We start from the raw sequence: 12,708 nt of genomic DNA on the forward strand, positions 1-12,708 counted from the left end.
TGAGGATGTTTTCATTATATTCAACACTGCTTTGAGGTCTTAGATAGTCTGCTAATTTTGGGGCAGAATTGTGTGTATTCACAAGCACAGTTTGGGCTTGGGGTTGCAACCAGGCTTAAAACTCTCCTGAGCCCTGGAGCACTGGGGTACACAGTGCAGAAAAGCTCACATGTTCATGAGGAATCACAAGTGTTTAGCAGGGCTTACTACCTTCAGCTGAGAGCAGGCAGCCTCCTCCTGGACTGGCTACATTTGCAGTCAATCTGGTAAATCTGCAAAACACTCCCTGCACTCGCATTATTAAGGCTTTTCCATTATCAAGAACATCACAGCTTCCATCAGCCTTAAGAGCAGAGAGATATCTGTACTGCAGGGGGCTGCACATTTCATTTTGTCCTTTTTTATGCAGGTCCAGTGTCTCTCAGCAAATAAGCAATAACCTAATGTGAAAAAAAAAAAGAGGAGGAATATGTAAACCAACCTTGTTAAATTAAAAAGAAGGGAAAAAAAAAAGATCCTAAGATACAAGATAGACTAGCGCAACATAGCTAAAGTACCAACTGCCAAGTCTTGGGCACAATGCAGTTCCCAAGTGGGTAACTAGATCTTCATGTCTTTTACCACTGCACGGTCTATTTTCTGTTCAATGCTTGCAACTTCCATTAAAGTTAATAAGTATGCATATGTGCCTTGAGGGTAAGAACATACTCCCTCTGTGGCTTCAAAACTTGTTTATAAATCCCTCCAAAAATCACATTGTGTTCATTGTTCTGCACAGAAAGCTATTATAACAGCCATAAGAACTGCTGCTTTCATTCCTTCCTTCCCCCTTGCCCTCCCTTATCTGAGGGACTAGGAAACAGAGGAGGTGGGACGCATAGGAAAGTAACCCAGCTCTGGGAGCTGCAATCTGAAAACCGACCCACTGCAGGGAGGAGCAAACTGAAATCTCAGCAAAAGCAAAGGAAACCAAGCCCCAAAACACTGAAAAAAACACCACCACCACTGCTAAAGCAAAGCCTTTGAAAATCTCTAAACTATTAAATACTAGAGAATAGACCAGAATATTTGCCATGCCTTTCCTGTTAGAGTCAGTGAGAACTGACTCTAGAGGTGAGTGGGAACAAGCTGCTTCAGCAACCAAAGGGGCCAAACACAGAGCAGGGGCACTGCTGGGCAGAATCCCACAGCAAAGTCAAGACAGAGCTGCCTTCCAACCTTTTACCTACTGCAGCAGCAAGGATGCTGCTGAGATGTGAGGCTGAACAAATAGAAAGGAGTGGTAGGTTTCTAGTAAAGACTGAATTGCTCTTGTGCTGCTGAAGGCACCGCATCCATCCCCATGCCACCTGGATACACAGAACAGTTCTGTGGAATCATACACGATAGTTAAGAGCCAACTCCTCCTCACACAGCTGAGAATAGGGCATGTATCTCCTGACTCTGGCTTTGACTTTTCCCTCCATCATTGCCAGATGCATTCTCCCAGCATGCACAGTTTCAAGTTAAGACCTCTCCAGTCTGGTGGTCTGCAAGAGATACATTACAGTGTACGAAAAGTAATGGGTAATGCAGCACTGAGATCAAGAATCAAATTAAGGCATGTAGAGGAACAGACCCTGCTTTACAGGTAGCTGAATACCAGCTTGCATTATACCTACGTAGTTAACACGAACACTAGCTGCAGCTTTTCAGGAGACAAAATGCTGGCTTAAAATATAGAGCAGGCTATACGAAAGAGGAAAATGAGCTAAAGAACATACAGTGCACGACATGCAAGCACTCAGGTCTCTCAAGCACCGTGACATATGGGGGCTCCAGCTGAGCACCTGGCTGAGCAATCCATGCCCTAGGAGGACACCTCAGAGGCCAGACAGCATAGCCTGCCCTTCCCCTCTTCTCAGACCCACAGCCGGGCATCACAGCGGCATCAAAGGCTACAGTGATGCCTGGCTCGTTCTAAGAGGGAGCGCTTTGTAAGAAGCATCTGCATGACACTCATTCTTGCTGCCCAGGGCTCCAACAGACTTTGCCACAGGATGCTTCTGCCCAGACCCACCCACACCGCTGCCCTGCTACAGCTCCTGCTCAGTAGCAGGGTCGTGTACCAGCACCCATATCCCAAAGATGAGTCCCTAAAATATTGCATTCTGCTATGTCAGCACTGGGTGGTCACATGTGGCAGGAGGCCAAGCAGACAGCCTAGAAGCAGTAGCATCTTAAACTGCCCATAGCTATACCAATCAAAAATCATCTGCCACTCCCTGTAGGCTTGTTAGGTCTGAAGACAGCTCATTAGTGTTATTTCCTCCTGTAGTAGGCATGGACAAAAAGATGCGGGAATAAGATCATAAAATCATTAAGGTTGGAAAAGCTCTCTAAGATCATCAAGTCCAACTGTCAGCCCAACAGCACCATGCCTACTAAACCATGTCACAAAATGCCACATCTACAAGTTTTTTAATGGCTCCAGGGATAGAGACTCCACCACTTCCCTGGGCAGCCTGGTGCAGTGCTTCACCACTCTTCAAGTAAAGAATATCCTAATATCTAGTCTAAACCTCCCCTGCCATAACTTGAGGCCATTTCATCTCATCCCATCACTTGTCACTTGGGAGCAGAAACCAGCATCCAAGATCAGGCTATGAGGAAGGACATGGCATGACTACTGCAGAGGATGCTATTTCAAAGTTCAGGTTAAATACACTATTACATAAGGTAGGAAATAAAAGGAAACTAGAACCATGCATAAACAGCAAAAGTGCTAAATCTGTTTAATTCACATTCTGTTTTCTGAGACCAGCAAAAGTTCAAGTTGTCAACGTAGTCTAGCTGACAGAACACTAGATTTTTAAGAGAGACCAGCTGGACTCCAACACCAGTTACAGCTACTGTAATTGCTTTTCTCCAGAGAAAAATCATTCTTATAAGTTGCCCACCTTTAGAGGCTGCTGAACAACATAGAGAGGCTGCATGAGCTTAGGAAGTGTCAAGGAGTACGTCTTGTTGCACACATGACACTCAGACAGAGAACACTTAAACTGAGTGGGCTTGAGCAATGGGGATCCCAGCAAGCATTTTCACTTAAACTTCTTGTTGGTCCTCCCAGAAGCAGAATTACAACCATGAAAAGCATTGTGAAAACGCTATCCTGAGTTTTGTGGGTGCACATGTTTGTGCACACATGCAAGCACACATAACTTGCATTTTCATTATACATAAATGTGTACATTATGTATCAATAAATTACATATTTTCATGTGCATGTAGTTACAGAATGTAGTCACCGTCCATATTGCTTTCAAAATGTAGTTCACCTATACATCTTTGTTTACATTAGCACTGCAGTAGGTCTAGAAACCTTTCTTGTGGCCATGCAGTGATATTATCAAAAAACACTGCTTGAGGCTGGTTACATTCACCAATTACACTGTTTGAATAATCCTTTTTTCTTGGGCACTGAAAGCACATAGTTTAATTAAACTCCTGCATTTTCTCAATAAAGAGCCTCTCAGGATCAAGATTAGATATGCTTTCCAAGCTGAAACGTTATTTAAAACTACCCTTTTCAGTTCACTTCTCAATTCCAATGTGTGACATATGAGGCACAGCTACATTTGTTTGCTGTTCCTACCAGAGTTTGAAAACTCCATAGAAAAACAGCCCACGTTTCTAAAAACAACTCTCTAGAAACCCATCATGGAGGAGAAATGCATTGGATGGAGGGTGTTCAGTGGGTGCATATGAAAGTAAAAAAGGAACATTGAAACATAAGAAGGAACACAAAAGTGTGGAAACACAGCAAAAAAATTGAAGTTAAGGAGAATGAGGCCTTCAGACTGGAGAGTGTTCCTTCAGGTAGAGCCTAGGTAGACTTGAGTGAAACACATAAACAGAATTGTTATCACACTGCTGAACAACAAAAGAGAGTTGGTAAGTATCATCAAAACTTAAAAGATTCTCACACTTCTACAAATCTGGAAGCAAGAGCACACTTACAGGATAAGTGTACAGAGCTGGAGTGTTTGAAACTGGTGCTATTTCTACTTCAGGAGGAAGAGGTCTTTCAAGCTCATGGCCAAATTTTTCCTGCCACTACTCCTGCAGTAAAGTCAGACTCGTGTTCAAAACATAATCTAATGTTATGGTCCTTGTTTGATGGGATGGATTCAATATTTTGACTTTACCCTCACCAGGAAAAGAATAAAAGTTATCATCAGCTTTTGTTTCTATAAACTGGATCATTATCAAAAAGCAAAAAGCAAACGTTTAACAAAAACGAGTGGTGAGGCTGTCCACGGTTGCCTAGGAAATGCAGCGAATTCCTTCTCACAGTAGCCAGTGGGTCAGACAATAGGCATTATAATCTGAATCATTCTGCATTGCCATAAAAAAAAATGATCTGGGAACAATTTTGTGACAACTCCTTTGGCAATTCCACAATAATTGATGGGAAACAATAGGAGTTTCATCATTGTTTTTCAAAGTTCCTGGAAAAAGCTGTAGCCATTCAGCCTGCAAATACCACAAGTACTCACCAATGTGTGAGACATGCATGTGCAAATAGTTAAGTACAATACGGACAACAATAACTGAAAGTTAAACCCTGTGTGTTCTCAGACTTGAGCTCCCACAGACCTCCCTAGAAGGGCATGAATATTGTATCCTGTGGACTATCTCACTTGAAACTGGAAAGATACAGCTTTACCATTTCTTGAGTTCAAAGACTGCTACTAGAATAAGAACAACTAGAAATGGAAAAACTTAACCATTTACACATAAAACACAGACTGGTAGAATCAGAGCTTCATGGGTTTCCTTTCACTAAGCACAATTTCAGATACTGTGTTTGCTGGGAATTGGGTAGCTACAGTAATAATTTCATATTCTGGGACAAAACTGGTCTACTGTTTGTATCAAATCAACACAGCAGATAATGAACTGTGACATTCATCTGGTTCTGCTCATTTTTAAATGTCCCCATCAATGTTTGACCACAGTTTTTATATCAGCATTCCTGTGCTAGCCAAATGATGACTGTGAAAGTTCTTTCATCAAAACAAACACCCTACCTTGGAGTGCACAGGTTGTAACAAAGCCTCTCCTCTTTTGGAAATACACGATACTGTACCACCTTTGAGTATATCTCAGAGTTTAAAACTTGACCGCTTACTTAAAAAAAACCAACCAAGAATATGATCTTACTTTCTATGTAACAAACTCTTCGGAGAAATGACTATGAGCCTGGCTTGTACAAAACCAGACACATACAAACAGGGCAGATATTCTGAACATACAAAACTAATGGTATGGCTAAAGGCTTCTGTCAGTTCAAAACCTCCCAGAACCTCTTCATGATAATCTAAAAATGTCCATTGCTACAATGCATGTAAACCAGCACAATTAACATTCTACAGGTCAAATATTACATGCCATGGAAATTCTCAATAGTACATGAAGACATTTAGTCACATTGGAAGGTAACATTCAGGTACTACATCTTATGCTACGGGTGGAGTATTACTCATTCATCAGTTCTTTCCAGAGATCTTGCTATGAATATTCAGATCTTATTTATAATAACTAATCTGAGACACTCTACAATAATTAGTGATATGCTGTAGTAGTAACATTTATACAGATTACCCAAAGTGAACACCACTACAACACAACATGTGTCACTCATAACTACCACGTGATGGTACAGATCATGTTCAGCCTGTGCAGAGTGGGAGAAGGCAAGTGGTACTTGGCCTTGGAAACAGAAATGTCAATCGATTTCTAACTTTGAAATCCGTCAGAAGGGACATGGCTACCTATTATGTCCTTGGTGTCAAATATAAGATGGAAGGCAATGATGAAGGAAAGGAAGCAAAATTTCCAGAACCTTTTGTAATAATAATGTTGAAGAAGATCCAGTTTCATGAGGACACAGACTGTTTAAGAAGTCTGCCATAACTTCTGTTATACTGGTAAAATACTTGGACGTATTTCAATTATTACTATCATAATTAGCATTTCTGCTTTAAGGCTGTCGAAGTCTCCTACTTCTTAATAAATGAGGAAAAGGGCTGGGGTTAGATGTAAAACAGACTTTGTTCCTAACTACCCCAAAGATAATATCAAGATCAGCTAAACCAAAGAGCACAATATACTGTGTGACTCAATGCACGCTTGTAAGAATAGTCACTAAACAGGACAGAAAAAATAGCATCTATCTTACTGCCCTGTCAACAAAACAAGCTTCCTTTAGTCTTGGGAAATCTTGTGCAGAATCAGGAAGAAAGAGTGCTAATATATGTTAAAGAATTGCAAAAATATTTTAAAAGATAATATTTTTAAAAGACATTTCAAGTAACTGAAAAGCTCCTGCCTTTCCCCTCAGAGCATATCAGGCCATTTTTTTTCCCCATGCATTCTGTTTTTGTATTGAATTTAAGACTCAAAAGACTTTCTGATATGGGATTTTAAATCTGTCTGTGGCACAAATCCTAAAAGTTTCTACGTAGGCTTTGACTCAGTAAAATTGTGGTAAACATGTTTTATTAAGGATGATTATTTAACACTTGGATTTATCACATTTGTCTGTTTGGTGGAGTTGATTGAACAGTCGCTGCAGAGGACAAGCTATGGAAGTAACAATAAATATCCTATGCAAAATAACTATCAACAATAGCATAAATAAGTGTACAGTTTTCTTCATTGTCTGTATTCAGCCATAGACACATCCCACCAGCTAAATTAGACATTCCTTTGCATCTTTGTTATCACTGATGACCTTTTAATATCAGATTTACTTAAAAGGGGTTGTAGCATGAATGCAAGTAACAAGCATTTCTGGCCACAACAACAAGCAAAAAGGATACACACTAAGAGCACAACATACTGCACGGGATGTCAAAACTAATATGTAGCATAGCAGTGGGAAAGACCAGCACTGATCAAAATCATTTACCCCTAAGGGTTCTTTCTTACAGTTCACACTGTGAAGCAGTGTCATCCCGATCTTTCCTAGCAGGGAGTACAGCTGGTCCTCCTGCTGCACAAAATGCATTTTCAGCATGGAAGAAAGGAAGGAGAAGATCCCTATAGTGTTAGCTCATCTGTGGTAGTGCAGAGTAAGGAAGTGATATCCTTATTCAGCACATTTGTCTGTTTTCTTCTGAATGCTGCATTGGCTGAAACGTAACAAGGAGGACTAGAAAGAGAAAATATAGACCCATATGCAGACAGAAGCTTTGGGCAATATATTACACCATCTTGGGTACAATTTTTACAGTTGGATAGTATTTGATTGCAGTCTCAGTGCTGGGCAGTATTCTTTTTAATGATTTCTGTCCTTCACTTCTTTGTTGAGGAGGACCTTCTTCAATGCTCTGGTGCTTTGATATGGTGAGGGGTCCTTGGCTGGCATGCAAATAAGAGTGTCCTACATGCTATCTGATAGTAATCTCTTTTTTCCTCTTTTGAATAAATGTAACTCATTCCCCAGTATACAACCAGGTCATATAAGTGGGGTGGTTCTGTGAGAAATGTCAAACGTTGGCAATTATGCACTGGTCCAAAATTTGGAGTACAGTGATCTAAGATAATTGTGCTGGCACTGTTACGCAGATGGGGAAATATACAGGTAATTCTTAAACGCAAGATTATCAAAAGAATAATCCTAACACTGGGTCACCAAAAGCCTTTCTCCCAAAGAATTCTAGTGCTTACCTTCTGTCCTGTCCGGTAGTTTCCCACTCTTACTTGTTGTTCCAGTGTTGACGGTTTCAGATGAGGTGCTCAATTTGGTGTTGGGGTCTCGCTTAGGTTTTGGAGGCGGCTGCTTACGAGAGCTGCTACTTTCATCATCAGTTCCTCCAACAGAATGAAGAGACTGGGATCTCACGGTAAAGCCACTGGAGCAAGGATGTGGCAGTCTGTCCTGAGGAGCAGGCATTGTCATAAATCCCATGCGGAAATGTTTCCCTGCATAGCTTCCTTCATTTCCTCTCGCTACTTCTCCACCTATGCTGTAAGAGAAAATATGCGTATAAGTAAATGATCCATTTTTGTCTGAACTGTACCTGGAACCAGGGCCTCCATTCTGCCTGTGATAAGTAGATTGTACTTTTGGCTTTGAGAACAAGGAACACTCTTTTCTTTTCTTAAAACAAGATGACTACTAGAATGGAATAGTCTGTTCCTCAACAAAAATTGCCAACAACTCAAATGTAGATACCTCACTATGCACTTAAAATTTTACAAGAAGAAATTGAGAAAAGCTTTCAATCAGGTTTCACAGCACTGTGACTAGAAATTGTCTGTAGAACAAATTTCAAACATTGGAAGACAGCAATCAGTTTTCATGAAGACAAGAGATTGCCAGTAGGGCAAAGAATACTGCTTTAGAAATGCAACATCATGTAGATACACACACCCCTGCATTCATCTTTGACTACAGACTTTCATGTACCTTGGGAAACAAGGCTCTTGGGGTCCAATCAATCATTCCTCTTCAGACTAAAGAATGCCAAGAGAAAGAAATGCTCCAAAAATTACTTGTGTATAGGAAACCAAACTTTAACATCTCATCAAATCCACATGAAGCTGGAACACGAGCAGCATCAGACTAGCAATATACAAGCACAAGAGATGGAAAAAAAGTAGGCTATGGCACACTAGGAAGAAAATAACACCTAACCATTCAGCTCAGCTGAAACAAGGGCTGTCATATCAAGTGCTACATTGTTCTGTGGATGGCAAAACTGAGCAACTGGTATTATTTCAGCTGTACTTGTGCATGTGTATCAGTTCTGAGAACAGCTCTTACCGATGCTTGTACTCTAAACTCAGAGCATGTTTCAATTAAGGTAATTCAGTAACTACGAAGAGAAACTGAGCAACACACAAAGGTCAATGTGGCCCTGTCTGCAAGGTGGTTTGGAATGATACAGCTGTGGGCATGTAGAAATGTCAGTATGAGAACCGTGAAGTCCTGAAAAACCCTAATTACCTCCCCTTCACATGGAGTGAGGCTCTAAGCAGGGTCAGTCTGCTCCTCTGTAAGTTTTCTATTTGACATTGCCTTTGGCTGGTGCTATTTATTTGCTGCAAAATGCATTTCCCTCTTTAAAAGACAAAAACATTTCTCATTGGTTCCTATGAAGAGTGTCCCCATCTTCATTGTAGGTAATACACAGGCTGTACCTAATTGTCCTAAAAGCATCAGACTGGCACCGTGCAACGCACAACTTTGTGCATGATAAAGCACAACCTGCATTCACTTACAACTGTCCTTGCATTTTTACTTAATTTCCATTAGTGGAGAGATCCACTATCCAAACTGGTGAAAACCAAACACATCTAACTGAACATGTTTCACTCTCCAGGTGTGCCGAAGTCTCCCTGCACATGTACACGCACATGCCACTTACAAACACACTGGTCCATGTCCATAACCAAGTTATTACAGAATCCTAATTGGCATCAGTCCCAGAGGGATTTGCAGCCAGAAAGATCAAAAGGTAGAATTCATTAATTTGAAGATTAATAAAAAAAACCTGTATCCAATTTAAATGATTAACTATTCCCCCACTAATCTTTCATAAACTGTTCCAAAAATAATATAATCCTCTGATGTTGGACTACAAAAAGGGTCTGTCACATTATTTAAAGAAGATTACTATCTAGACATGCTGAAGCAGTGCAGGTAAGGAGCATGTTTCCTTCCTAAGGTCCATTGGATAAATCATGTTTAGCAAACCAAATTTCAGTTCATCATGTCTCTGACATTATAATTCTGATCAGGTCATAACATTTAATTACTGCATTTCATTCACTTCTGCATGGAGGTGTTTAAACCAGACACTACAGGGCAGATTCTGTTCTGGATGGACTTCCACACAAATTCCACTGATATGATAGGTTTCCCCATTTTCCTAAGAATACATAGAAACACGTTTATTCAAAGCATGGGTTTGGGGTTTTTTTGCTAGACTGCTGCATCTTGTATTCCAGAAATAAAAACTTTCAAAATATAGGCCCAATGTCTATATGTACCATATCATTAAAAAAATTAAATCATGCCTTTTCTTTTTCCTTCCCTTCCCATAATTTTTTTCATTCTTTACTGAATCCCTTTTAACATCACAGATGAAAACCTGTCCCACTTGCTTTCTATGCTTATTCCAGAGTAAATACCCTATAGCAAGGCCAGAGAAAGGTGGCAGGCACAGCTCAGAAGAGTCCTTGTTGTTATTATTCGTGGTCTTGATTTTCTACATCCTCTGCTCAGCTACTGGACAAAAACAGCAGGACATCATTTCCCTGTTTTCAGCATCATTTAAAAAAGAGTCTATTTGTCTTTGAGCACTTGTGCCCTGAGGGTAAGCTGAGAGAGCTGGGACAGTTTGGCCTGGAGAAAAGGAGGCTTCAGGGAGACCTTATAGTGGCCTTCCAGTACCTGAAGGGGGCTACAAGAAAGCTGGAGAGAGGCTTCTTACAAGGACATGTAGTGATAGGACAAGGGGGAATGGTTTTAAATTGGAAGGAGGAAGATTTATATTAGACATTAGGGAGAAATTCTTTGTGATGAGGGTGGTGATGCACTGACACATGTTGCCCAGAGAAGCTGTGGATGCCTCATCTATGCAGGTGCTCAAGGTCAGTTTGGATAGACCCTTGAGCAACCTGGTCCAGTGGGAGGTGTCCCTACTCATTGCAGGGTGATTGGAACTGGACAGGCTTCAAGGTCCCTTCCAACCCAAACCGTTCTCTGAGTGCAGGAGCCAAACTCCACCTGATGGTTAGGCACTGTAAAACCCAAGCTGCAGTTTATCCTCTACTTCTTGGTCCTGGACCCTGGTCAATGACCAAGACCACAACACTCTTGGGTTTGTTACTTACACTGGTAGCAATTCTTGAGTGTAGGGCAGTAGGTGTTTCCTAATGTAGTTTGACTAATAAGCACAAATGCAACACTAGGTGGAGTGCCAAGTGCACTCCTCAGTGATACAGTTTGAAATCCATTATGGTGCAGAGAGAAAGGAGTCACTCCAGACTTATACCCAGAACACAAACACAAAGGCTCACTGGCAGATTTCAAACATGGTTTCCCTTCCCCTGGAGGCAACAGCATGCTGAAGCTCCATTTGAACTTGCACGATGCACCTTTGCAACATGCAGTGTTGTTGGTAGTACGTCATGAAACAATACAGAATTAAAGGATTTATTCCTATACTACTCCTGCTTGCAACCGCAGGAGTTGGCTGAGGCTGGTGTATGTCCCACTACAGCACAACAAGCTGAGAAAGATTTATATACACATTGCTGCATAAATGACTACAGAGACAGCAAGGGAAAATAACTGTGCAGATGATCTCACTCCATTATTTCTGACAGGAAAGAGCCTGTGCTCCTCATTGTACTGATAATGAGTTCTATCTCATTTCAAAACTGTATTATGAGTTGCTGCAAGTGTTACACAGTTTATTAATATATATGGAAATACAGATTTGGATTATTCCTCTGGGAAGTCTGAATTTGAACTTCGCCAGGTTCAACTGCTTCTCTGACAAAGAATTTTGTACAGTGTTCAAATAACTGTTAAAAATGCAAGACATTTGTCTACAAAGAGAGACATGAATTATATAATAACAAAATTAATCATACAATTATTCATGTCACACACCTACAGCAAAGCTGACTTTGTGTTGGAAATGCCTAGGTGTTTGCCTGGGTCTAGTGACTGACACTGTAGTTGGTACATGGAAAAAAGGGCAGTGCGGTAAGGCTGGCTCTGGACACCCACAGAAAGAGTGTTCTGAAGCAGCTTTCTATTCAAAACCACATTATATGGTTTCTCCCAAGCCAACTTAGCAAGTCCAATGTAGACCATTGAGTGCTACCAGATCACACACTCCCTCCTTGGGTGCACTGGAAGGTTAGCAAGTTTCCCATCCCTCGCCCTCTTCCATATAGTACCGGAACCGAATTATTACAACAAATGCCAAACCAGTTGGATCTGCCTTAAATCAGTAACAGTGGGTTTCAGCTTTCATTTCTAAACTATGAACAAGAGCTCCAGCTGATCGATCTGATGAATCTTATTATATCTCCAATACCAGTTTTATCCATCAGCTGAAATTTCTGAGGTCAGAACTGGACTACCATAAAACCATCCTGACCTTGCTGTTCCTACCTGTGGTGTCAGCCTGCCTGCACATAAGCTGTAATCACAGCAGTCCTGAGCACATTACAGCTCAGTGTATTGTGCTCTGCCCACTCTGTTCTATCAAGTAGATACTGGAGCGCAGACTAAATTACAGCACAGAATAACAGAAATTTGTTTGAAGAACTACAGAGAAGAAAGTCTTTTATAGTATTTGTTTTATTACACATCAGAAAAGGGCAAGTCACAGAGGAAGGCTAAACATTGAGAATGAACAGAGAATATGCTCTAAATGTGCAGAGCACAAGCAAGGTCATTACCACTGTACATGAAGTTATAACGGTCCTGTTGACCAAGAATACATTTTCGAGTTGTTAAGTTAGAAACCCAAGAACTTGTCATCACATTGTTGAAAAATAAGTGGCAAGGTATCCAGAGACTGACTGCCTCAGTTGGTGTGGTCTGTTTAATTTGCATTGTTCCTACTCAGCATTGCAAATCACAGTTTTGCTTTGCTGTGAAGTTGCGTTAGTTGATCCAGGCAGAAATGGAAT

The 12,708-nt window shown here is 40.9% G+C and overlaps 1 protein-coding gene across 4 annotated transcripts in view; it reads right to left on the reverse strand.

Annotated features, from left to right (window-relative positions):
- NYAP2 (neuronal tyrosine-phosphorylated phosphoinositide-3-kinase adaptor 2) overlaps positions 1–12,708 on the reverse strand; it is a 149,997-nt gene that overhangs the window by 76,135 nt on the left and 61,154 nt on the right. For all 4 annotated transcript variants that reach the window (XM_069864535.1, XM_069864534.1, XM_069864533.1 and 1 more), the window contains one exon: positions 7,717–8,015. In XM_069864535.1, coding sequence (XP_069720636.1) covers positions 7,717–8,015 — 299 coding nt within the window. The remainder of the gene's footprint in view (positions 1–7,716; positions 8,016–12,708) is intronic.

Source organism: Phaenicophaeus curvirostris, chromosome 10, assembly GCF_032191515.1.
Source record: "Phaenicophaeus curvirostris isolate KB17595 chromosome 10, BPBGC_Pcur_1.0, whole genome shotgun sequence".
NCBI lineage: Eukaryota > Metazoa > Chordata > Aves > Cuculiformes > Cuculidae > Phaenicophaeus > Phaenicophaeus curvirostris.